The sequence below is a fragment of the Triturus cristatus genome, chromosome 8 (assembly GCF_964204655.1).
Source record: "Triturus cristatus chromosome 8, aTriCri1.1, whole genome shotgun sequence".
Taxonomy (NCBI): Eukaryota; Metazoa; Chordata; class Amphibia; order Caudata; family Salamandridae; genus Triturus; species Triturus cristatus.
Window position 1 is genome coordinate 890,043,546 of NC_140591.1, and position 27,181 is coordinate 890,070,726.

Genomic DNA, 27,181 nt, shown 5'->3' on the forward strand with positions numbered 1-27,181 from the left:
ATGTTGATTTTGAAACGGACAAGGACGTGGTCAGTCCAGATGATGGGTATAGGTTTGTTGAATGTGAGGTCTTTAAATGAGGTGAAACCAGGTTCCAGATTGTTTCCAGTGACGGGGATGTGGTCAGATACATGTTGAGTGAGTCCTAGGTGTCCGATGTATTTGAGGAGTGTGGCGGAGTTGGGGTTGCTAAGGTCCTCTAGGTGAAAGTAGGTATCCTAGAATGATTTGGCACTGTAGTTTGTCTAGTCCGTGATTATGTTGGTGAAGTTTTGTGGGATCCTGGGGTAAAATGGAGCAGGGCGCCACACAGTATGAAGTTGGCAGTGATACACAGCTTGAAGGGGAGAGTTGCTAAATGTAGTTTCAGTTTCTGCAGACTGGGTGCAGCAGATGGTGTCCTTGAAGATTCCTTCCCTGGCCTGAGTTAGAGGTACTGGTTGACCGTATAGATGGTGTGGATGGCCGTGGTGATGTCCGATGCTGATGTTGGTCACCCATGTATCTGAGAGGGGGGAGAGAAAGTTCCAGGGCGGAGTTGTTCAGCAGGTCCCGTGTGTGTGTGTGTGTGTGTGTGTGTGTGTGTGTGTTTCGATTTGAATGTGCTTGAGTGGGTGGTATTCTGGGTGCTGATGGTGTGGGCGTGGTGGGTATTGCATTAGTGGGGATGCAGATGAAGCTGCAGGAGATGCTGGTGAAGGCCCTTTCTCTGCTGCTGTGTTGAGCTGCACAGCAGCAGCTCGATGAGGGGTGGCTAGTAAAGGGTGTGGGTATTGGTGGATCGGGGTGGACCAGGATTCCTTGTGGTATGGATGGGCGCAGACAGGCTTTCCTTTGACATGTCTTTGCCACCTGAAGCATGCATCTGCTGTGATTCCCCCCCATTAAGTAGCACCTGGGCGATACACATGGGGTGGTGGGTAGGAGCACATGAAAGGTTGAGCAGTTAAGCACCACAGAGAGGAGGGGAGGGTGGAACAGAAAAGGGCGAGAAAGGTGACAGCAGGCTCAAAGCAGTGGAGGAGCCAAGGGCACCAACGAGAAAAAGCAGCGAAAGAAAGGTACAAATGGGAGAGAAAGCAGTGAGAAAAAGTGTTGAAACAAGGGCACAAATGAGAAAAAAACAGGGAAATGGTAGTTAAGGACATAAATGGGAGACACAAATAAGGGCACAAAATGAGAGGAATAGTGGTGAAAAGGAGCTTCAGAACAGCGAGGTGGGAGTCTTGAGACATTATTTAGGGGTGGCAGCTGCTATCTTTGGCTTGCTCTTGGCACATCCCGGCATTGCTCTTGTAACCAATAGTCTGTCATAAAGGCAGCAGAAGTAACAGAATGTAAAAACGCTGAACCTGGGTTGCTTTCTGTAGTGTTCAGAACCTGCTCCTCTTATAGGTGGGTGTTGAGAGACTAAGGGTGTGACTAGAATCTTGTTAACATCAAATTGATGTCCATAGTTAACTCTATGGTAGTAAAGGCATGACCTTAATCCAGTAGACCTGAGTTGCCGTGGGGACCCAAACATGAAGTCCTTAGTGACACTCGGTGTATGGCATGTAAGAATTGTTGCTTTTTTCTGGTTCCTCGTTTAGTAAAGTACCCTTAAATAGCCATAGCAGAAGCCATATTGCGATGCAACAGACTCAATGGTTTTAATTCAATATAATTATGAAGTCCTGCTCTGCTAATTGGTTGCAAGTGAAAAAGACCCTATAATTGCGTATGTCACTACTGGTGCTTACAACTAGAATTGCCATGAGATGTTTGCAGCTTGTCTGCCGAGCAGACAAAACGTTGTAAATCGCTTCTTCATATGTTATGCAGATGACGATTAAAAGGGAACAAAACGCATACATCCCAGATAATCTATACCTCAATGTGTAGGGTACTCTCATTCGAAGGTTGCTGCATAGTTAAAAAAACATAGGTCAAGCATGTTGGCGTGATATTAACCAAGGTCTTTGCTGCAGAATACTGCATAATAATGCCTAATCATATATAACACAGAACTGAGGGTGGTACTGGATAACTTCAGCAAAATTTACACCTCTATTTCTGAGCTAGAACTTCTGTCTAGCTCACTCTTGGTTTAGTAAGGATTGTACTAAGGCATATAAACTTCAGAAACAAACAACTAATACAATCCTGTGTGATGTAATTGCGTTTAGAGCAGTGAATTTGAATTATACTAATGTAATCAATAAAAGGAAAAACAAAATAAGGGCTAAAGCATCGGAAGATCTGGAGTGGCTGCCTCTCTTAATGAAGATAAAGGCTTTTGAGAGAGAGTTAACTGTCCTTTTAAAACAAAAATATATATTTTTACCTGAAAAACCTCTTCAGGGACCGATGGCATATTTTTTAGAACAGTATGGGGGTTTCTCATTTCACAAAGATTTTTACCTCAGAAAAGAGAGATGCAACCTTTTTGAATCGGTTAGAGACCGTTTCTAGTTCGGAGGATTTGGTGAATTTTAGTAAAACGATTACAGTGGGGGAAGTGCAGCGGCCCACCATTAATTACTAATGTATTTATAGCACTAGCTATTACAGGTCCGCCAGTTTCCTGGAAGAAATCTGGGACCATATCAGTCTATGTAAAAAGAGATGAAAATGACCTGTCAAATTACTGGCCCATCTCTCTTTCCACTGCAAAGATCTTTGGGAAGGTGATTCTAGGGAGATTGGAAGATTGGTCTGTAGATAGTGCCGCCTTTACGGATGCCCAGTACGGGTTCTGTCCAGGCCTGGGCACTTCTGAACAAGTTCTAAATTTGTCCCTCAATATAGGCCAATATGTCAAGGCCAGGAGAGGAGCCATGGCTTTCATGGACCTTTCCTTGGTCTTTGACTTGGTGGATAGAGATAATTTATGGGACATTTTGGAGCAAGCGGGAATTAATCCTGCCTCCTTAATAATCCTGAAAAGGTTGCACCAAGATACTTCAATGAGGGTTGAGAATGGTGACAAGCCTTCCTTCCCCCCCCCCCACCCCACCCCCCCCACCCCCCCCATCCCTATTCAAGTTATGAGGCGGGTTAGACAAGGCTGTATATTGGATCCCTTCATTTTTATTTTATATTAATGCACTGGATGCCTTTTTAAAGTTATTAACCCCCAATATTCCTAAAATTGGTGAGCGATTGGTCCCTGTACTGCTTTGTGCAGATGACGCAGTGCTTTTATCTTGCACCACAAACGGTCTGCAAATTCTGTTGATGGTTTCTACTCTTTTATGAAGGACTTGAAGCTCAAGGTTAATCATAGGAAATCATATATCCTGACTAGTTGTCCTACAAACAAGCTCTAAAAAATTGATGGTGGGATGAATACTTATTTTGAAGATGCCAAACTATAGCTATTTGGGTATTTTATTCTCTGCTGATTTGAATTGGGATAGATTTATAATCCAGAAGTCTCAGCAAATGGAAGAATCATGCAAAACAGTTTTTAGGTTTGCTAATAAATTGTACCCCTAACCTCCCAAGGGAATGGTGATACTCTATAAAAGCAAGTGTCATACTGTTGCTACATACATAGTGGGATTATGGGGATTTTACGAACTGGAACCCTTAATTTAAGACACCAGAGATTTGGTTGTAAAGGAATCGTATTGGGAAATAGACCTCGCAAAAAATGTTGATGATCTCTGTTGCCAGCGTAATGTAAAAATCTCCCTGATAATCGCTAAGTTAAATCTCCCTGAATTTTCCTTATGGTCCAACTTGAACATAAAAAGATTTCAGCATGAAACCTTTTCTGGATTAGCATGCTGTGCATCCATTTTGCCAAAGTGGTTGGGTACGGAGACTTGTTTGTCCTTTTCCTAGGTAGAGTCTAGCGCAGGAGATGACCTTTTGGAATCGGTCTGCACTTTTCTAACACTTGTGCGTGTGGCGGCATCCAACCTTGTGGGAGCAAGCAGCGGCACGCATGGGCCATCTGTTTATAATCAGCGTGACCGCCCTTGTTTACATTTGCCTGTCTCGCGGTCTTTCACTTTCGTGCTGTTTGTTCCTGTGTTTTTTTCGTTAGTTATTTGTTAATTTTCCACTTTCCCTCCCAGTTTACCAATCGCCTTTATATATTTTTTTACTTTTTTCCCTTCTTTCCATTTTGGAATGTCTAGTTTTTTGTTTATTTCTATGAATGTGTACATGTGTATCTCTTACCCCCGTTTCAAAGTGCTTGCGATTTTGAAATACAACATAAAACCGAGGCCGATTAAGTCAATGCTTGGGATCACAAAACGTGGTAAAGTGTAGACGCTAGGATTAGAAGTCAGGTTTGTTTACATCCTAGGGGCATCTCTTTCCTAATGGTGCAGCAGTCTGCCACAGTCGCTGGTGTACTAGGACTTTAGCCCCAGTAGTATTTCAGCTGGTTGGCTCTAAGTGTCAATGCCTGTGCTATGCCCTCTAACAGAACACCATTTTTATCATCTCATTGCAGGCTTGTTCAGTAACTGCTGCTAAGCTTCATGAACACAGGAGGGGTGGGGGCTGCAGGTGGTGCGGGGGCTGCAGGTGGTGCTATGACATAGGGCCCACATCCCTTAGGGGCTCTGAGTCTAGTGGGCACTAAAGATTTTAGTAAGGCTGTACTTTCAGAGGAGTGTTAATGTTTGCCCACTCTAACATAGGCAGGTGAACCACAATCTCTGCCCTTTCTCTACATCCTTGGTTAACATGTAAATTCTTCTAAAGCCTCAATCACAATCTGAAACTTGATTTATTTAATGTTTACATTAAGCAGCCCGTTGTGTTGTGTGTAATACCTTCCTTGAGTCCTGGTTTTTCGGGCAACACAGTGCTGCTTTCTTTGAATCTTAGTTTTTAGGTCCAGGTTGGGTTCCCCGTACTGCGGTTTCACTTTAATGGCGTCTACACCCCTTTAATTAGATACGGTTCATCTAAAGAAAGGGGTGTGGCTGACAAAGTTAAAGTGCCGCATTTGTAATACAATAGGTGTCGCATTATCAAAACTCTCGTAAATGCAAGACCTATTGCATTACAAATGTTTGTTTTTACTGTGGGTGTTGACCATCATCTGGTGATTAGTAAGTCCACCTTTAAGGGACGGTGCCCCAGAAGTTCTTGTGCATGGTCGCCATCTTCAGATTCTATTTTCTGCTGTTGGGTCTGGAAGCATGATGGAGACGCACAAAAGAATTCTCTGAAATACAAAGGCCAGAAAAACACTGAAAAATACCAGCTGACTTGGTAAGAACAGAAGAAACCGAGAAGAGGAGCCTCTTTGATCCCAGACCGGGGACCACGCCAGTGAAACACCCACGTGGCTGAGGAATTGAGGTGAGAAGCAGCAGAGGGTCATTTAAAGTGCCCCTTTTAAGTTCTGCCCTAACTGCCACCCAAAGTTTGTGCAGACGGATCTACACGAGGTCCGCAATCTGTGCCTGCTGAAAGATTGCGACGTCTGAGCCATAGTTGTGACGACACTTATGATACTAGCTCACCACGCCACGGCTAGCACACACAAGATACAATAATCCCTAACAGACCTTGGCCTATCCAGTGAAGATGAGCAGCACATCGAGGAGGCTGAACCAGCCCTGGGAGGCGAGCTGGATGCCAAATCAATCATGGATTTGTGACGCGCACTACTCACCTTTGTAGGTCTCAAGACGCTGGGGGGGGGGGGGGGGTGTTTAGAGTAGCTCCATCGCATCCGAAGAGCCAGGTCTTGAGGCTCTTCCTGAATGCTTGCAGTGTGGGGGTTCGTCAGATGCTGAGGGGGAGTTTGTTCCAGGTCTTGGCTCTTTCTCCCGCTCTGGCTCTGCCGATGCATGGGATTTCGACCAGGTTAAGGTCGGCGGAGCGGAGGTTTCTCTTGGGTGCGTAGAAGGAGATTCTTTCGTTGAGGTATTGGGGTCCGGTGTTGTGCAGGGATTTGAAGGCATGAGTGAGCAGCTTGAAGGTCACTCTATTTTCGACAGGGAGCCAGTGGAGGTCTCGTAGGTGCAGGGTGATGTCTTGTCAGTCATGGGATGCCGAGGGCAAGTCTGGCTGCGGTGGTCTGAAGTTTGAGGGATAGAGATTTGTTGATTCCGGCTTAGAGGGCGTTCTCATTTTCCAGTCTGCTGGTTATGAGTGCGTGGGTCAGTCTTTCTGGTTTGGGGGGAGATCCATTTGAAGGTCTTGCAGAGGGTGTTGAAGCATGTGGAAGATACGGCGTTAACCTGTCGGTTCATGGTGAGGGAGGAGTCGAGTATGATGCCAAGGTTGCAAGCGTGGTCTGTGGGTGTGGGAGGGTTGCTGAGGGCGGTGGGCCACCAGGTGTTGTCCCATGTGGAGGGGATGGATCCGAAGACGAGGACTTCAGTTTTCTCTGAGTTGAGCTTCAGGCAGCTGCTGCTCATTCATGATGTAATGTCTTTCATTCCTTCCTGGAAACTGTGTTTGTTGATGTTTGGTTCCTTGGTGAGGGAGAGGATGAGCTGGGTGTCATCGGCGTAGGATACTATGTTGAGTCCATGTTTCCTCAAGCAGGATCAGCGTAAACACCCAACGACTGTAGGTCAGCATAAACATAAGGAGCTGGGTGTGTACCAACCGAAGGACACTGATGGGGGTACTCAACGCAAGCTGGTGCTCGTGAGGTAGCAAAGGAAAAGAGCTTAGACACGAAGGCAAGGGAGCCACTGACGCAGAAAAGGAAAATGCATCCTGCACAATACCAAACAAAGGGCACTCCAGGTTGAACGGAAAAACAAAGGCTCAAGGCTGAAATGGCAGCCTTTCTCCAGAGGAAATAGGAGTTGGATAAATCCCTCAAGGCCTTCAAGATCCGCAGAGTACAAGCAGGCAGACATCGAGGCCCCCTCCTGAACTTTGCACTGTCACACATTAATCTCTCAGCAAGTAACCCTTCCATCTCTCCCCCATCCTCTCCTCTCCCGACATTGGCTGTGTTCACAAAACTCCCTGGTGATGTCCCATCAGTATTTGGTAGGAAAGGTTCTCTCACTCTCTATACAGTGCCCCTCTAGGTGTTTCAATTGTTCATGATTTTACCCCATTGGAGTTGAAATTTTCGACCCTAAAGACCTCATTCCGCCCTCTGCAGTTAGCAACCTACAAGCATTATCAATACAAGAACCATAACATCAAATTTACAAGGACAAGGTTGTCCTGTGAACAGACAATTCCTTCCAAAGGTGGTAATGCAGTTCCACTTCAACCGAAGCATCCAATTACTAGCTTTTTTCCGGAAGCCAAAGACACAGGCCAAGAAGGCTTTACACACAATGGACATTTACCACTAACAAGAGACAGACCAATCCAAAAGGGAACTAAGTCTTCATCTTCTTTGCCAAGGCAAACGAGGGAGCACCAGTGACCAAGGGGATATTTGTATGATGGATAATGGCAACTATGCAGACCTACTGCACAAGGATGCCAAAGGTTCTACCCAAATGCCCAAGGGCACACTCAACCAGGAAGAAGGGCGCAACGCTAATGTTCCTAGCAAACACATCCGTATGGCTGTGATTTGGCCATCCCCCCCCCACACCTTCACAAAAACACTACTGTGTGGACATCCAGATAAACGAGGGATCCCAGATAAGACCGAGTACTTAAACACCAGTTTGCAAACACAGCACTGAAATCCACTGGTACAGACGTCCCGGCGCTGAAAAAATCGTCGGAACCAAGTAAACACCTGGTTCCAAAGTAATCGTGCGCTCAGCCTTTGGAGCCCCAAAAAAACCCTGGGAACCGAGCAAACAACCGGTTCCGAAGAACTTTGGCACTCAACCTACGGATCCGAAAAAAACCATCGGAACCGAACAAACAACCGGTGCCGAAGACCCCACCGGAACTCAGGAAAACTCCCGATTCCAGACCTAAGGAGCTTAAAACGACTCCAAAACTTCTGCCACACAAACAATCTGACCCGAAAAAATCGGCACCGAAACACGCTCCAGAGGAGGAGCTTTTTCGACCGAAAAACTCTTCAAAAAGACCTTCTTTTGTTACCGCCCTGTCTTCTTTTTGGACAGCCCATCCTGACTGGATCTTTTACTTGCGGCGTGACACGGTCTCCTTCATTAGTCATGTCAGCACTGTTTTTCCAGCCGCCTTTGGCAAGGGCGGCCGCGTGTTTATTTTGCGCCGCGCTTTCACTTAAAGTGAAAGCGCGATGCAAATTTAAACAAGCGGCTGCCTTTGCTCAGTAGCGAGAGCTTGTTAGCCTTGCTGCTTGCTGAGGGGCCTGGAGTCGGAGTGGATCCGACACTCTCTGCAACCGAGGTCATGTTTTGCAGTTCTGTGTATAGATACCGTTTCAGCTCGGCGCTCCTGCTGCTGATGGGCAGAAAGAGAAAGAAAATCGCTGGAATGTCGAACCCAAATAAACGCCGAGGACGCGAGCCTGGGGTTTGCTGCTTCTTCGGTGTTCATATACACTAAGTTCGGACGCCAGAAGTTTTGAACGATATTAATTTTGACTATTATGTATTTTGGGGCCTCGACTTTGAGTGGAGAAGCACATAGGAGGGAAGCAGTTCACTTCCACCCAGGCCTGCTGTGAATTATTAAACTGCAGGGCCAGTGTTTGTTGCCCCGGCTGTGCAAGGACACCGATGTTATGCACGCTGCAGACAGACTCCGAGATGTTTAGGAGGACCCAGTGAACCCGCGGCGGCAGTCTACCAGAACATCATGCCATGCTCTCATGTATTCAAAGCAAAAGAATAAATCATGATTTTACAACAGTGCATCTGACTGATTGCTGTTTTGTGACCAGGGCTTGACAGGATTGCTGTTCGCGCTGGTCATCGGTTCTCAAGCCAGCCGCGCGTGAAGGCTTGTCATCTGCCTGTATAATTGTACCTCACCAGCCTGTCCTAACTAGTCAACTGGGGCTGTACATTTTGTCTCGACACCCGGCTGGCCAGCGCCTGACCGGAGCTCTCATCATCCTGTCTGGGATATGGTAAGCAAGGCGCATCTTCTGCGGTGGCAGGTGAGACGGCAAGAGCTTCCACTTTCAGCTGATGTCTAAATGCCCTCTCTGCCGGCCAACCGGATGAGACCCAAACTCTGGAGGTTTTAAAAGGGAGGAAGGCCTATCCAGTGGCGTAACTAACAAAGGCCCCTGCAGTGTGTGGGGGGAGGGGTAGGCGGGGGTGCCCCAGGCCTCCCCCCCTCAGCAGAGTAACCTGGCCTGAGAGCTCCTGAGTGAGTCTGTAGGGGGAGCCCACCATGTACTTTGCAAGGAGGGGGAGAGAGCACTGTGCGTGTCCTTTTTTTCTTTTTGTTATTTTTTTTGTTTTTATATTGGTTAGGGGTGTACATCTACTAACGTCTCAGCAGGATTTTGTTGAGCCATAGACCTACTTCCCCCTTAAATACATGCTTTGTTTGCTTGTATCATCCAGGCCTGATTTTATTTCTGTGACAACAGTACAGCCCTGGTGTGTAGGAAAAGGCAGACATGTTTGGTAAATGTTGCATTCTTACTTTCAGTTCACTGATCGTCATCAGATCTGTGCCAAAGTTATCTCAGTTTCTCTTAGAAGCAACTTTCTGATTTTCCATTCAAAATCACAGAGCGGGTCTGAAACAATAAAACATTCCTGATAGTGCTGTGCATTCCGGTGGTGGACATACACAGGTTTTGTTTCATCATGAGCTCTTTCCAAGTGACCCCCCATTACCTCACACCAGCAGGGCCTCCATAAATGCAACGTTTTCCTGATTGGGGGGGCTTTCATGCAGCTTCCACTGGGAAAAACATGCCATGGGAGTGTCCCAGGTGGGACTGGGCACCCCTAGGAAAAAAAGAACAAGCATTTGCAATGCAATAGGTCTCGCATTTGCGAGATTTTGAGCTATTGGCATTGTAAATGGCAAAACATTTTGTGTTTATAAAAAAAAAAAATGTAATGATAAAAGGCATTGTCATTTACATTACAAATAGGTCAAATTTTTGAAAATGCGCGACCTATTGCATTGCAAATGCTTGTTCAGTGCAGTTTAAGGGCCCTCCGGAACTACATCTCTCCTCTAAGCTCACGTAGGCCGCACTGTATCATGTCCTTTGCCTCTGTCCACTCTTGCGGCTGCTGTGAAGGATGTGCATCCCACAGTTTATTTTATTTAATCTAAAATTGAGAGTTCTCTGTAAACCAGGTCCGTCTCGTTGCGCTCACAGAGTATCGATTACTGATTTTCGTCTTTTTAGCAAGATACTGGTGGAGATCAGACTGGCTGGGATGGAGGAAAAGAGATATCAACGTACTTGTTGCAACTCAAGCTACTCATAGCCTTTAAAAAATGTATCTATTTTATAAACAGCTGCTGATAGATCAGTGCTCACAATTTTGTTACCACTTACCTTTCATCTTTTTCTGGGTAGAAAAATACGCATTTTTCAAAACGTATTTATTTCTCAACAACTAGTCCTTTTCTATATATAATTTAGGGCCAGAAGTGCTGTTTGAAAGTCCTATTTGATTCTTCTGCCAGTGATTACTTGACCTGGACACGGTACCTTGCACTCTCTCCGTATTGGTTACCGTTTCCAGTATTGCATGGCTTACTAAGAAAGTAGCAAAGTTTGGAATCATTTTTGTGTGTATGGGAGAAGTGTTTATAGTGTCTTAATCCCTGGTGGTGTCGCCACTCCGCATTAAGGACATTTCTTGCATGCCTTCTATCAGTGATTTAGAGGTGGTGTTGGTGGCTGTTGTCCAGTTATGGATTGAGGACTGCATTTAAATAATGCCCCACTAAAGGTTTGCCTACTGCGAGTTCACAGTTGTAAAATCTGCTTGTTGGAAAAAGTTCTCACTTCCATTGGGTGCACATATTGTTTTAATTAGAGCTTCAGGGGAATGCATTTTATGTTAGAAAATGTATATATCCCTGTGGGGCCTTAATTGTGTTGTTTGTTGCAGAAATCTACCTTCGAGTTTTCTGTTTTCCTACAATTTACGTCCAGCCACTGGTGTAGCTGCTCAGCTGCTTCCTGTTTCTTCGTGGAATAACACACAAAAATTTGCATGGATTGTTCCTCCTTTTTGAGCCATGTGGTATCTGTAAAAAGGTGTGATTTGTATTCTAGAACAGGTGGTTTTCTACTTAGGCGATGTCGAAGCAATCCACTTTTTACCGAGTTAAGCCCCTGTATGTGGAACATAACATTTAATTTGCACCATGTTCTTGGGTCTTTTGTAATCTGAAATTCAGTTCTTGTCCTCCAATTTAACTCTAGGCTGTGGTCTTTCTTCTTTGACCGCCTTGTATTTGATATACGGTCTGCCATGGAATGGTGTCTGTTTCTTTGCACTCAAAGTGAGTAATGTTTAGTAGTTCTCCACCATTTGTGACTCTATTCTTGCTTTTATTATGTCCTGCTGCCGCCTCACTTTTTCCCTATTTTTCACTTGCAAAATCCCAGCTAGCCAGAATTGCCCTGCACCCTGCCCCATCCTGCTATCCTGATTCTTCAGGGAGTATTTTGTCGTTCACTTGCCACTTCGCGATACATCCCTACTTTATATGGTTGGCCAAAAAAAGTTCATGCACTGTCCTACACCAACTCAAATTTGTGTCCTTTAATATTTCAGTCCTCAAATTTGTTAATCAATTCCTTGTTTATAACTTGTGTAGATATGCCCATTTGTCAAATGTTTCTCCTTGGTTCTTATGTTATCCTCTTATCTGAGTATGTTCGGACTTCTGTTAACTGGATCTTCACACATTTCTTCATGCTTCTACACATGGTTGCCAGAGCCTTCCTCCAGTTATGGCATTCTACTTCAACTGATAGGCTACTGTTGTCAAACACTGAACTGGAGACACCATTTTTCAGAGAGGAAGTCGTAAAATTTAGTTCAGTAAAAAGCAGTGAGGTCTTTCTTAGTGTATGACCATGGTCAAATACCTCTTGTTACTGTCTATTTGTGACACTTAAGCTTTTGGTTTGAGGTGAGGTGGGCTTGGAACAGGAAGCTGCAGTTAGATCACTTCTTTCGTACTACATGTACCTTGGTTTTAGACTTTGGACGGTGTCATGTCTCACTTGGTGACGTGAGACCATTTTTAGCCAGGATGAGGCAGAGAATACGGCTGAATTGGTCCAGTGGCCTCCATGGTTATGTCTTCAGACCTAGCTCAGTGATCAACTCTGACTTTGTGATACACCATCTCACTCAATCTATTTTGCTCTTTTCCTTTGTTTGTCACCTTTTGTTAATGTATTTTTATTGTGTTTTCTAAACAAAACATAAAACAAAGCATGAATACACAGTACACATTGCATAGCATTCCACAGTGGCCATGTAGGGTAGGCATATGACAAAGACTATTTCGGCGGAGTCCAAAAATACGTGGGAGCGGACCAAGCGCAAAGAGGAATCAAAGTACACGATACAGGTCTCATGGTGCCACATACTTGGAACAAAGATTAGAGCGGTCAAGGCTCTACCCTGGGTCCTGTGGATGACAAAATCCCTTCCCCTTCATCTCCCTCCACCTCCAGACCATAATACTCAATCCATGGTGCCCATATTTTCTGTAACTTTTTAGGACCGCCCGGGCTCTCATGTCACCCATTCCGCAACCATGTTCAAGTCCAGACTCGCCCTCCATTCGTTAATGGTAGGTATCTGTTGTGATCCCCAGTATCTAGCTATATCCCATTTAGCTACTACCAACCCCAGATTAGCTAAGACAAGTTTGCTCCTTGGGACGTCTACCTCTGTCGAAATCCTCAAAAGGAGAAACCGTGGTTCTAATTCTATTTAGGCTTCAAGAATGCGATTGAGCTCCCCCCACAATCTACCCCCCAATAGGCCTGTATCTCAGTGCACCCACAAAGGGTATCTATAAACGTCCCAGGCTCAGTGTGACAACGAAGACACTCCGGGCTCTCGGCTCTTCCTATTGCATGCAGTTTGGCTCTATGAAAATATGCGCGGTGTAGTATTTTGTACTAGATGAGCCGTAACCGTAATTTAATGGCCACTTCATGTGGATGCATGAGAGCGGCATCCCAGTCTATATCTTCCAACTCACCGGTGACCTTTTCCCATTTGGCACGAAGAGGATCCAGTCTATCGGGCATGTTATTAAGAAACATTTTGTAGGTAAATGAAATGGCTTTAACCGGGATTTCCTACTGGGAAAGCAGACCTTCCAATGGGGCATATTCCGGCAGCGACGTCCCATCCAACCCCTCCGCCACGCAAGCATGCTGCAAGCGAAGATACACGTATGTCTGAGGGTCATGTAGGTGTTATCTAGCTTGGAGCGAGTGGAAAGAGGCCAACACATCATGGTCCAGGACATCACCTATTTTAGAGATCCCTATTAAATCCCAGTGCCCAAAGCCACAGCTTTCCAATCTCCTTTAGCCTAGTCCCCTCCCACAGTGGAGTTTCCCTGGTACATTTTTGATCCCACCTCATTTGTCGCTCTTCACTCTTCCATGCCTCCATCGTCCTCTGGGTCGCCTGGAGCAGTTTACTACATCCCTTACCTCCATACAGATAGTGAAGATGGGTATGGTCCCTAAACTGCAGCCTTTCGAGTTTGTCGGATGATCCCCAGATGCATGGATCCATTCATTAATGATGTGCCGCTCTATAATATGACTTAATGTCTGGTAGAGCCAAACCCCCATTATAGGGATTCTGCTGCAGTGTTGAAAGTGCAATACGTGGATGGGCCCCATCCCAGATGAGCAAGCGGAGCTCACTATCAATGCTTCTAAATATCCGATCCGGAATCTTAATGTAGGTATTTTGCAATACGTAGAGGAACTGTGGTAGCGTTACCGTTTTAAACATGCCAGCCCTTCCCGTAATGGTTAGAGGAAGCTTCTGCCACCGTTTAGCATCTTCTTGAACGTTTGAGAAGACCCACCGAATGCTGCGGACCAGGCTGATGTTCACGCCCACAGTAAGGTAAAGACCAAGGTAGGTAAAGCCTTCAGTGGACCAATGGAAGCAGCTAGGGAAGGTCCGAGTTTCTAGCATCCCCCCCACTGGGTATAGGGCAGACTTGGTCCAGTTAATCTAATATCCCGCATGGAAGCCATATTCTTAAACTATGCGCAGGATTTGAGGGAGAGTCTCCGTCGGATTCGTCACATACAGCAAAATATTGTCCGCATATAACGATATGCGTTCCTCCGCTATCTGTCTGGAATCATCCACAAAGCCACTCAGCCCTGGTGAGGCCCTAACGACACAACCAGAGGTTCAAAAATAAGTGCAAACAGTGCGGGGGAAAGTGGGCAACCCTGCCTAGTCCCCCGTCGAATCAGCCAGGTCTTGGAAAGAGCCCCACTGACCCTAACCCCTGGGTTAGGCATTGTATAACAAGGCCACCCATTCCCGGAATCCCGGACCAAAGCCAAATTTCTCTAAAGTGTCATAAAGGGCCAATGGATGGTGTTGAACGCTTTTTCGGCATCCAGGCAGAGTAGCAGACCTCATCCATACAATTTGTTACCCTTCGTAGGTTGTAACGTGTGGCACGTTTCGACATAAAGCCCGTCTGGCCCCCATGTATCAAGGAGGTGATAACCGATACAAGGCGTGTTACCAGAACAGTGGCCAGGATCTTAGTTTCTTTATTTACAAGCACTCATCTGGGGGTTTCCCTTCCTTAGGAATCACCACCACTGTCGCTAGTCTAAGATCTGCTGGGAGTACCCCTTCCTCTTTAGAGGCCATAAACATCTTAAGTAAATGTGGAGCCAGCAGGGAACTATACGCCTTAAAAAGATCCCCTGAAAGGCCATTAGGACCTGGAGTTTTCCCCGCTTTCAGTTTCAGTCACTCTTGTACCTCTCAGCGCTAACCCTGTTTCCTTGCACGTTAGCTGCCAGCGACTGCAGCGTTCACCCTCTGACCCCCACTAGCCACACCCGCAGAATCCAAATGCTATACCCCACTAATGTTTGTTTGATTCTCACAATGGCTTGAGGGTGGACCCCATATTGAGTTCAGTCTGCACTGGTTACCATGTCAACACAGAAGAGGCTCGCTAAGCCATGAAGTGCTTGTTTCACCGTGGTTAGTCCCAAGAGGCCCCTTCTGGTCTGTACATTCATGGAGTGGGCCAGCCACCTTTTTGTTAGACGTATTATGTCTTTTCTATGGCCAGGATCTGTGAGCTCACAAGACTATTGTTTTACACTCCTCTTTGCTTGGCCATACTCCAGCACACAATGTTTGTATTGGGATGTTCTAAATGCAAAAATAAAGTCCTCTGCACCTGCCTGTTCTTGGTCTTCAACAAATGTCTCTTGTAAAAGTACCTTCTTACCGGCAGAAAGAGTTGGTGAATGTTCATATTGTTTTGGCCTTTATTTTTTTTCCCCATTTGTTTTTTCCATTTAAAATGTTGTCAACGTATCTTCCTTTCTCAGTGACTAAGAATCTCTTATGGTGCTCGCAGGGGGGTTACATTAATGCATTTTTACATAGCCAGCAGAAGTTGAAGCACGTAATAAGAGAACTCTATTGAATTGTCTGTCCGTTCATATTTCAATTATTTTGATATCCTCAGAATATTGAAGTAGCCTTTAAAAAAAAAAAATACACACCTCCCCTCCTACTCTGAAAGATTTTTTTAAATCTGCTCTACTTTGCAATATACCCATAATGAATACCCTAATGGCATGAACATGCACTGTATCCTGTGTGGGCAAAGTTAAACAGTAAACAATATGGGGTTTACCTGCCGCGCATGTGCTGCAGTGAATTAACCTTGTCAGTACAGGTTTTCTGGATATCTGTTGTGTATTGGAAAATTCTGTGATCAAACGTTTTGGTTAGTTTTGAGCAAGCAACCTGCAAAGTTTTTATCTTGCATAAATTCCTAAAAATAACACTATTTTTTTTACAGTGGTCTGCAAGCCAAGTGACTGTATATTCCCCTATGACTACAAGGAAGCTATCAAACAAAAGGTACTTGGATTATTTTGAAACTGTTATAGTTCATGGTGCTGTCGTGGAAAATTGAAGGTAAAAGTGCTGCTGAACTGCTCCAGATTATTTTTGTGTAAAGAGAATACAGGGTTTTGCTAAACAATGGTTCTAGCAAAAGGGTAAGTGAAATGCATAAAATATTTCTTCTTTATTGTTAGTTATTTATAAACATTTCTTATTCAGAACAGCAAAGGCACTTTTTATAAATTGGGGAGTAGGCTACCATGAACCGTAATTAATATGGCCAATGTTGTTAGCACTGTAGATGTGTGATGGTTTAATTTGTGTCCAATGTGTCACTTTGTGGCAATGATAAAATCTTTGAAGTTTTTGGTTCAGCACCCAGAAAACAAATAGCATTTGTTCAAGTGGCTGGAAAGATGTAACCAACATTTCCTACCCCCGCCTTTTCTTTATGGCTGACAAAACTTGTTGGAACACAGAATTTGGTCCGCTGAGAATGGTCGCCATAGGTCGTGCAGCCACTGGAAGACATGAAAGTCCAGTTTCCACTGGCTGGAATCCCTCAGATGTCTGGAGTGCCAATCTGCCACCTGGTTGGCCTGACCCGGCAGATACTCTGCTGTCAGATACTTGATGAGCCAGGCAATAGTACCAAAACTGTAACAACAAAGCAACCAACAGCAGACCAAGGTCAAGCACTTAAGTTCCATTCGTTATGCATATTTAAAGTGAGTGCAACGTCTTCCAGCATCTGCTGTTGAAAGATGCTATTTAAACATGAAGACATATAGTGTAGATCCTTATATTCCAAAGGGTTCTTAGATATGACTAAATCCGCAATCGAGACCTTAGTAGGTGCAAGAAAAACATCCAATGTAAGGACACTTCGGTGATTTGGTAGTCCCGAGCATGTGGGAATTATCCCAAGAATTATCCGTATCTAGACAAGTGTCACAGTCCCTGTTTTCTGAGTTGGATATCGGCAAACAGATATCCAACTCAGAAAAACAGTGACTGTGACACTTGTCTAGATACGGATAATTCTTGGGATAATTCCCACATGCTCGGGACTACCATTGGATGTTTTTCTTGCACCTACTAAGGTCTTGATTGCGGATTTAGTCATATCTAAGAACCCTTTGGAATATAAGGATCTACACTATATGTCTTGAGGGGTTCTCCCCATGAATATCAGTTGAAACTATATTGCCCTGACGAAGTTCCCAGGGCACAAGGGAACGAAACGCGTTGGCTGTGTGCCGTTCTTGTATTAATCATCTTCAAATAAAAAGGAAAAAAGAAAAAAGACCTTCTGAAATACAAGTTTTTGTTTCCTACGACTAATGATGGAGTGCACCTTCCCTCTCTTTTCCTTATGAATAGTACCAAAACTCCCTTGCCATATTCACCAGGGCTTGGGAACGGGGGCCCCCCCAGGTGGTTGACACAGCGGACTGCTGAGACTTTGTCCATCTTTAACAGGACACATGAACGCACCTTGTCTCTGGTCCAGCATCGGACTGCGAACAACCAACCCAGCCCCGGCCCCCCCAAGGAGCTTGCGACAATTTGTGCAGTTCCTGCCCGTCTAATGACCAGGCGCCGCCGGTGGAGAATTCCCCACAACGGGCGCCCCAACTCGACCTACTGGCATCGGATTCTATAACTAGGTCCGGGACTGACCCGAAGATCGCCCGGGGAACCGTCTGATCGTACGACAGACCTCTCCTGAGTTGATGTGCCTTTAGGCGTTGTAGAGCTCGATAGTGAAGGGGCCCTGGGAAGATTGCCTGGATGGATGAGGAGAGAAGGCCCACCACCCGGGCAATCTGACGGAGCGAGGGATGCGTCATGGAGATGGTATGCCTCCGCTTGTGTCGAATCTTGGCCATCTTTCGGGATGGCAGATTTAAGGAAGCGCAGAGTGAATCCACGACAAACCCGAGGAACCCTATACTCTGAGCCGGGATCAGGACTGACTTGTCTCAGTTGATGACAAAGCCCAACCCATGCAGGAGGGAAACCGCCTTTTGTAGTTGAACAGTCAACTTCCTGGGACATTGTGCCATATGTAAGATGTCGTCCAGGTAAACAATCATACGGATACCATGGCTCCGTAGGAGCTCCACCGCAGGGTGGAGCACCTTAGTGAAGCACCAAGGTGCCGATGAAAGCCCGAACGGTATGGTGATAAATTCTTAAACCTGATCTTTCCAGCAAAATTTGAAGGAACCACCGATGCGGGGAATGGATGGGGACTACTAGATAAGCGTCTTTGAGGTCCAGCCGAACCATCCAATTGCTCGGGAGAAGGACGTCCCGGAGGAGGTGAATCCCCTCCATTTTGAAATGCTGGTAAACCAACCACCGGTTGAAATACTTGAGGTTGATTACCGGACGTCAACCCCCATCGGGTTTGTCCACCAAAAAGATGTTGCTGAGGAAACCGTTGGGATGCAGAGCTGAGCGACAAATAGCCCCTTTGCGGAGAAACTCTGATAACTCCTTGTCGACCATCTGTGCATTGGCAATGGTGAAGGAGATGGGACGTGGAAACCCTTCTTGACGGGAAAGATCGTTAAATTCGATGTGAAACCCCCGGATGGTTTGTAGAACCCAAGCGTCTGTGGTAACACGTGCCCAAGCACTCTGAAAAGCCGCCAAGCGGCCCCCGATACAAACCTGCGTTGCAGGTATGAGACTTATCGTTGGCACCACTGCCTCTTGCATTGTTTATGAAGCCGCCTCGGAACTGTTGGCCTCTGGTGGTATAGAAATTGGTGTAATTTGCAGGGGAGTTATTCTGTCCCCGCCCGGAGCCTTGTCCCTTAACAGGATTCTGCGGACCGCCACGGTCGGTCGTGCGACCCCTACTGCAACGGCCCCTTTGGAAAAACGCAGCTGGAAACCTTCTTGATGTTGGACTGGGCCTTGTCCAACGAGGTGAATGTAGCCACGAATTTGCCCAGCTCTTTGACAAAGGGGTCACCAAAGAGGCCCCCTTGCGCCACTGCCCCTGCCGAGGCCAAGTTGCCTAATTTAGGATCTAACTTGATCAGAAGAGGGCGCCACCGTTCTGTCGATACGGCGCAATTGGCGTTGCCTAAAGATTACCGCCCGCTGCGCCCAATTCGACAATCTCGGGGGATATTATGGAACCTGTCACCTTCTCCTCCTCCGCCATATCTAGAATTTTTGTTAGGGGTCCTATGGCATCCAGGAGCTTATCCTGACAGGAGCGCCATGAACGGTCGATGCCCTTACGGGGGTCCCTCATGTATTTGGCCAAGAAGGTGGCCATCCTGGAATACAGTTCCGAGGTTAAGGCCAGCTTCCCCTCTAGAGTGGGACGTGAGCACTCTGCCCGCAGACACCTCCTGGCCTCCTTCTCCAGGGGCTTGCGGAGACAACCCGCTAAAAACTTGTCCACCTTGTCCCCAAGCGTCCAGGCTGCCGACCGCGGATGAATGATTTCATCCGGCTCCAGCATGCCCGTACTATTCTACGGCAAAGCGACGGAAGAGTTGGACGGGCGCCAGGACCAAGGAGACCCCTCCTCGTCATCTGTGTCTGCTGGTGAACCCCTGTCAGGAGATAGGAAGGCTGGTGGAGGGGAGGCAATAGGCTCTGGGGTGCGAAGTGGCGCCGGGGAGGGAACAACTGCTTTAGCTAAAAAATCTCTTCTGAGGCGCTCAAAAGCATCTTTGCCCATCCCCTGCACCCCTTCAGGGCCACCCTCAGCGCAGCACTTCGGGGCGGGGTCAAAGAATTCATCATCATAAGGAAGGTTTTGTTGTACTTCACCCTCATATATATCACTCTGCTCCTTGGTGCCCGGCAATAGGGCCAAATAGCCAAATAAGTGTTAAATTCAAGTGGAAACCAAAGATGCCACACACAGGATGAGCAGAGGTGGTAACCCCAATTTTTATAGCAGTCTGGTGAAGCCAGAACCAATGTGGGCAGACCAAAGGGCATCAAAGCTTTTAGCCTGGGATAAAACCACTATTGAGGTTGCACAGACCCCCAGATGCGGCAGGCCCTCAGCTAACTGTCAGGGTCAAACCGCCACCCAGCACGCACTTAATAAGGAGATGATCACGTTATCGTGTAGAAAACCTGCCCTATGGTGATTTATGCGGCTGAGGCGCAATACGGACCACCAGCGGGGTGTGAAATGAGAATCCTGGGACAATACAACCCCGAAGGGCGTTCACGGTGAGGCGGCAGGGGGACAAGGCTCACGGCGAAGCAGCTCGCGCAGCGCGGCTCCTCATCTGAGGAGACTGCGCTGCAGGAGCAACAAGATGCGTGAGCTCTCCCTTGCAATGTCTAGAAGCACCGCATTTAAAGTGGAGGCGGCCGCGTAAGGAGCGAGAATGCTTCCGCGGTCGCAGGGAATCTGTGGAAAAAATCAACCAATGAATCCCGTAAACACCCCCGGGCACAGGTTGTGATACAATCTGTGCTCCAGGTCGCAACTATCACAAAACAACAATTACTAACAAGTTTATACCATAAGGAAGGCAAACACAGCTTAACTGGCTGCGAAGAAAGAGGAGGGTCACACAAAATGGAGGAGCGATCTACACTTCATCAACACTATGAAAGGACTTGAGCTGTAACATTCCCCTATGGACTTATGGGATTTGTAGTTCTAATTGCAGATTTTGTTATTTTTCTTCTTTGGTCTTTTTTCCCTATGTTGTTGGGATAAAATAATTCATGTTGCTTTTCTGGCTGCTGTGAGATTTATGTATTTAATAAAGCGGAGGAAGAAAAGCATAATCGGAGCCTCCGGTCCTGACATAGAATCTACTCAAGACAACAGAATGGAACTGCTGAAAAGAGATCTGGCATTTTCATGAGTACATCAAACACTTCTGCTGGTTGACAGTCAAAAATTCAAGTCTGGGAAATCTCCATCCCGTGAGTTAGTGTTTTTTGTGCCGACATTCATTTGAAGTCTCACGGATGGCAAAAGATGGGGCCAGTAGGTCAGCAAAACTTTGACTTCATTGTGGATGGAAACTGTTGAATTCGGATCTATGCAAAGGAACAGCACCAAAACTGCAGAAGAAAGAAACCATACTCAAGAAATCTGACACAAATATAAAAAAAAAATAGATACGATTTGGTATATTTTAAACACCAAAATGAAAAAGATCAACCAGAGGGTTCTAGAGATACAGAATTTACAAGGAATAGCAAATAACTTTTTACTTAACCACGAACAAGCAATGGCAAATTCAGCAAATTTGAAACTTGGAAACCTTTTCACAGACAACTTGGATACGTTTTAATGTGGTTTACCTTAGGTGACCAACTCTGGCAGGGAGCTAGTCGGGGAAACCAGCAGTCAGTCCAGTACCCGTGTTGGTGGCTCCTTGCTGTTAACTTCTATGGAGTGGTCCTGATGTAAGCAATACAGGATGCTGAAGATGCTTAAGGATGCTGAAGATGTGTGGTCAATGGGGTCTTCCTGGGGCTACTCCTTGGGATTGGTGAGTTGATCCTGGCCACAGGGTCAAACGTCCCTCTAGGTCCTCTCGAGCTTGGCAGAATTCCAGTCCTCTGGAGCATTGAGGACTTGTTCATTTAGGCTGCACAGGGGTGAGCAGCTACCAACTCACCAGGCAGACTACCTGTGCTATAGTGGCCCTGCACTTGGAACAGATGGTCAGCCAACTGATCCTTGGAGTGTCTTGCTTCTGGTTGGGCCCAGGAGGCAGCTTCTCCACGAGCAGGGCTCAGCAGATACAGTCCTTTTCCTTTTAGCCCAAGGTGCATCGGGTGCAGTTCAACGTCAGTGCAGTGTTTTTTCGCCGGGTTCTTGGTACAACAGGGCAGTCCTCCTTCAGTCCTCTTCTCCAGTCCGAGATCGGAATTCTGGGGGCCAGGGGTGCCTCTTTTATGCTCAGAATGTGCCATTATGGGAGGTCGTGGTCACTAGCCAGAATCTCTTCCACCTGATGACCACTTCCTGTGAAGTGGGGCATCTAGCTAACCAGAGTGCTTTATTGTGCCTACTTTGAAGATGGCAGAACCGCTCTTTCGGTCTCAAGTGCTTGGTAACATACCCCTGTGGTGAGGCTATCTGTGGGCTACAAGCCCAATGAAAACCTTGTTTTCAACAGTTTTTCCTCAGTTCCACTGCCAGCCTTTCTACCTACCCAATAGGGCAGCCTCTTCAACGTGTGCTTGCTACTTGCCCTTCAAAGAAGGCTTATCCTTTGAAGCTAGTCTTTTGGACCAATACCCTGTGTGACTTCCTGCCAGGAGGAAGGAACACCTCTTCCAGGGGAAGGCCTCTATTGTTACCTTTCCTGTGAGTTGTTCACATGTCTCCTTGGGAGAGAAGAACGCTGTGTCATGGCCAGCCTCATCAAATGGCCACTGGAAAACTGGGCAACAGAGTGGCAACTTTCTAAAAGTTGCATATGGTAACAAGTTATATTAATTTAGACTTGGGCTTCAAGTCGGGCTTAATGTAACAAGTTATTCGATACCTTGAAGTAGCAACTTTGGTAGTCCCATTCAGAAGTTAGTACAGCTGAGTTGTCAGCATGTAATTCTGTACTTGTCAATGGGCCTTCCAGTCTTTCGCTGTAAAAACCACCATTGTGGATTTTTACTGCTAGAACATGTTAAACACTTGTCATGTTTGCTAATATTATGCACCCTGCCTTAGGACTCCATGCACTTACTGTAGGCAGATCTTCCAGTTTATAGCAATTTTACAAATCCCCAATTAAGCGTGAAGTTCCATAAAGGCTGCAATTTAAATTTAAGAAGCTGCAATAAAAACAATCTTTTCATGGCATTTGTATCCTTTCCTTGACCATGGATAACATTTTTTTTCCTATGGGGAAGAGCCTTCTGATTGTTCTCCCTGCTGTGTGCCCTCAATTAAGCCATCTTTGCCCTAACAGACTTCTTTTAATTCGCAGACGTGTCTTGGGCATTAAAAACTCTACCCTTGTTAGAATTTTGCATTAAGAAAAGGTGGAACCACCTACTTTGTAATCTCTCTGCCATTGTACCCTGGAACATTATTTTGACTGCAATTGGAGCAGCTTGAGTTTCACATTTGGCGAGATCTGCAGTGCCCGACGCAAGTAATTCACACAGTTAAAATCAGAGGGACCCCAAAGATAGTTTTCTTGTCACCCCACCTCCGTGTCCTAGCATACATCTCAATTAGAAACCTGCATTAACTTGTGTAGATATACTACATATTCTTGCGCAGACAACCAACTGCCCCCTTGTTTAACCTCTGAGTCAGCAGTCCGTTCCACAATTCGTCAGCTTGTTTTTTGGAGATGCCATCGATCATGCCATTAATCTCCCTTAAAAGGCTACTTTTAATTCCTACACTTATCAGATGACCGCTCCAAATCAGTGCAGTTACTTCCCCTTCCTGGCCCCTGCTCTGGGAACTGCTTTCCAAAGTCTTCTATGCATAGGGCCACTGGAGTTATGTGGCAGGGCAATAACAAATTAAACGTCGGACTTCACTAAATTATGTTAACACGATCTCGGGAAAGGTTTTACCTCGTTAGTACCAGTTTCACACCCAAATACTGCAATAATGAACAAAGTCAACCGTTGCCTTCCAGTGTCCGGCAACACGTATTGCTATATTTAGTAACTTTTGATCCGTTTGAGCTGTAAACTTTGTATTAAAATCTGCTGATTATGCAGTAGATCGATTATGTAGCAAATGGAGCAAATTAATATTCAGAAAATGCAGCTGCAAAATTGCATAATTCCTGCGACCCTGGCAAGGCATCGGTCTTCCTTTTGAACTACTTTATTTTATACTTGTAATAGGGAGGGTTATTTTTCCGCTCTTGATTACCGTACCTTCAATCTGGTGTGTCTGGTTTCTCATGAGTACTATAATTAAAGTGTTGTGATGGTGTCAAAATATGATCCAGTTCGAACAATCACTAAAAGCCAAAAGGTATTGCCTTTCAATGGCCCTAGCCAATCTTTTGGCAATCCTTTTTCATGATGCTCTTCTGAATCAGCAAAAAGAGCTAAATAAATATATATGTTCGTTTGCCTATGCAGAACAGCAGTGCGATGTGTGTTGTCATACATATATGCATGATGATAGCTGAACTGTCCAAATGTTACTAAATATAAATAAAATGTGCTGCAAAAATGCCGCATAAAATGCAAATGTGTGCAGTTTTTGCCCTGTACAATTCCCATTTTGGTGGTGCAATAGCCGATGGGGAGGGGGGCCTTCCATAGGGGTGACATACTGGCAAAGTTGAGTTATCAGTTTTAACCTACTAATGGCTTACCTTGTCCCACAAGTAGTGCTGAAATCCCTGATGGGAGGCTCTAACCTACAAACCCTGGGTACCCTTGGTACCATATTCTATGGACTTACAAGTACTGCTGTGCCAATTCTGTATAAGTCAATCAACCATGCACATTTTTAAGGGTCAGAGCATATGCACTGACTTCTGATTAGCAGGGCTCAGGGCATTTGAGTCACTACACTAGTGCCTATTGTTTGAATGGGGGCAAAACGTGGGTTGTGAAATCTGCAAAAAGCCTTTTTCCTCACACAGTACATCCCTTGTAGATTGATTGTGCTATGTTATTGGTGTAGACAATATCATGAGTTTACTGCACAACTGCCACTTTACTTTCAAATCCCTGCCCTCATGAGTTTACTGTACAACTGCTATTTTACTTTCAGATCCCTGCCCTCATGACCCTTTTACTTTGCCATGCTCCAGCCGTTTAAAGCAGAATTACATATTCTAATTTAGATGAGCTTGAAGCCCAGACTTGGTGGGGTGTGGTCTTTGTGTTTCACACAGTATTGGTCTCCATGGACTAAATGAGCTTACGGTACATAGCTTACACCTGGGTCCTGATTTTTAATATAACCCCAGAGCTTGTTTCTCTTGAGAAAATTTAGTTCCCACACATTAAGTGACAAAGGCTAAAATGAAGCAGCTTGTTTGTAGGCGTTATGATCCTGTGCCATCTTCATCCCCCACTCTGCCCCATCATGCTGAACCCTCTGCCTCCCCATACCCAACTCGCAGCCTTGCCCAAAAACCTCACCAACAAAGCCTTGTCCTATTGTCCCCTGGGGAGAAGAAATACATACCATCTCCCCACAATAGCAAGTTCAAACTTTATTCTACATCATTATTATGAATAATGGAAAAATACCATGAATTCAGCATTTTCCTAAGGCGGGCTCCCTCCGTCCCGTTTACGCGAGGATCTTCAACAACCCATACGTCCCTAATCAGTCTTTCATTGCATTTTGTACCAGGGACAAGAAGCCTTCCTTTTGGAGGACTATCTTTTCCTATGCATAGTGGAGTCATCACTCTGGTATATTTGTTAAGCTTCTTCGTTGACACTTTCTTGCTGCTGCAATCTCCTGCACAAACTATCTCTGTTGCTTCAATGCGGAGGTCAGTGGATTTTTCCACTGAGTCTTTCTCATTTTGACTTTTTTCCAGGTTCGTGATCCTTCTACCCTGCCAAATAAATTGTAGGCCAAAACGCTAGAGCCATCTGTAGTGGATAGTTTTATTCTGATTGAATTGCAGAGTTACTGGATTGAGTAATTTTCTCCGCTGTAGCATCATTGTAGAGTTCTAAAACTGAGCCAGCACTCTGTCACCATATTGGATCGGGGGCAGCTTCTCTGAAATCATGCCTCATTCTTTCTTTGAGTCCAAAATCAGCCACCTTGGCCACAATATTAAGAGGATGTGCATTTGTGTGCTCTGATGAATTTGATGTGAATAGTTGGCCCTTCGAGGATGCTTATGAAAATCACTTTCAAGCAAGTGTAGATCATTTGGCTTTCTGCTTTGTCCTTTAAATTCCGTACTGTAATGTTTTCTCATCTAGACCTCTATTTAGGGCTTCATGCTTATTTATAAGCATTCTTATCTGTGATTTCCAGTGGTCTATTATGTTCAAGAAATTGTCTGTTACTGGGGTTACTAAGAGTTGACTTTTAGTATCTTCTAGATGCTGATTGAGTGACTGCATAGCTGTTCTTTAGTCTTAGTATTTCCTTGTTTGTTTGGATTGAAGAGCGCTCTGGCCATCCCCTTATATTTTTCCCAGATCTTGCTTTAGCTCTGTAAGACCGACTTTAAAATCTTCTTTTGTCGAAACTTGATTTGCTTGTCATGCTGCTTGTTCGCTTTTTTCCAGCGTCACCATATCTTACCCTCCAGTGGCACATAAAAGGACCATCAACATTCACAGGGAACACTACTCTAAATTGACTGAAAATAAATAAATAACTTTTTCTCCTTTAATTTTTCTGGACTGATCCTTGTGCGGCCTGGGATCAGTTTGCAATGTATTTGTCATTTAATACCTGCAAGATTATTGGTGCAAACTCACTGGCTTACCCTTTGTCCTCCGTACCCTCCAGTCATGTGAGTCAAACTTGCTAGTTTCTTGTGCAGCTGTGCATCACCTTGTTGGGTCGGTCCACACTCACTCCCATCGGGTGTCCAGTCAGACTGCTACGATTGAGAGCCTGTTGGGGTGATCTGTGGGCTCCATTGCTGCAGCAGTGTCTCTGGAAAGTGCATTGGAGTGAATGAGTGCCTAATATCAGAAGGGTACAGTCATCTTATACCAAACAGCTCTTACATTTTGTCTGTATGGAAGAAATGTTTTCAAATAAGTCCCAGAGTGTCTCTTGGTTTCTTTCTCCACTCCTTGCTGTGTCCTGATTAATGTCTGGATACCTACTTTCTCCTTAGGCAACCCAGGATCGATTGAAGCCTTGAACACTTTTTGCACTTTGAACTGGAATTACACTGCGGCATGCATACTTAAGAAATTTGGATTGTTTCCTAGTGCACATTGTGGACGCCACCATAGGGCGTGCCCCCTGCACATTCAAATTATAGTAATTGCCCTGCTCTGCAGCCCTCAACACCTCAGGGGTGCTCTGTGCTTCTCACTGCCACCAATGCTTTTCCTTCTATTTTGGTGCTAGCACATGAATCCTGGATCCTTGTCTCTTCCAACTTCAACTGTAAAGGGCCCTAAATGCGCCTTCCCCAACCAAATTCGTCATGAGTCATCAGTCAGTCAAGGTCTTAAATCTGCTGCGGCGGCGGCAGAAGTCGTCCCAGTGAAGCTGCCTGCTGAGGAAAGGGGGTGAACTTCTGCTGCATTTCTCCACTCACAATGACTTGTCTGGTCTGCCGATTGTCCAAGGAACAGTT

At 45.6% G+C, this 27,181-nt stretch overlaps 1 protein-coding gene across 1 annotated transcript in view; it reads left to right on the top strand.

Moving 5' to 3' along the window:
- Positions 1 to 27,181, top strand: part of POLA1 (DNA polymerase alpha 1, catalytic subunit) — a 2,011,520-nt gene that overhangs the window by 349,964 nt on the left and 1,634,375 nt on the right. The window contains exon 17 of the mRNA XM_085622423.1: positions 15,889 to 15,950. Within this exon, the coding sequence (XP_085478549.1) occupies positions 15,889 to 15,950 (62 nt within the window). The remainder of the gene's footprint in view (positions 1 to 15,888; positions 15,951 to 27,181) is intronic.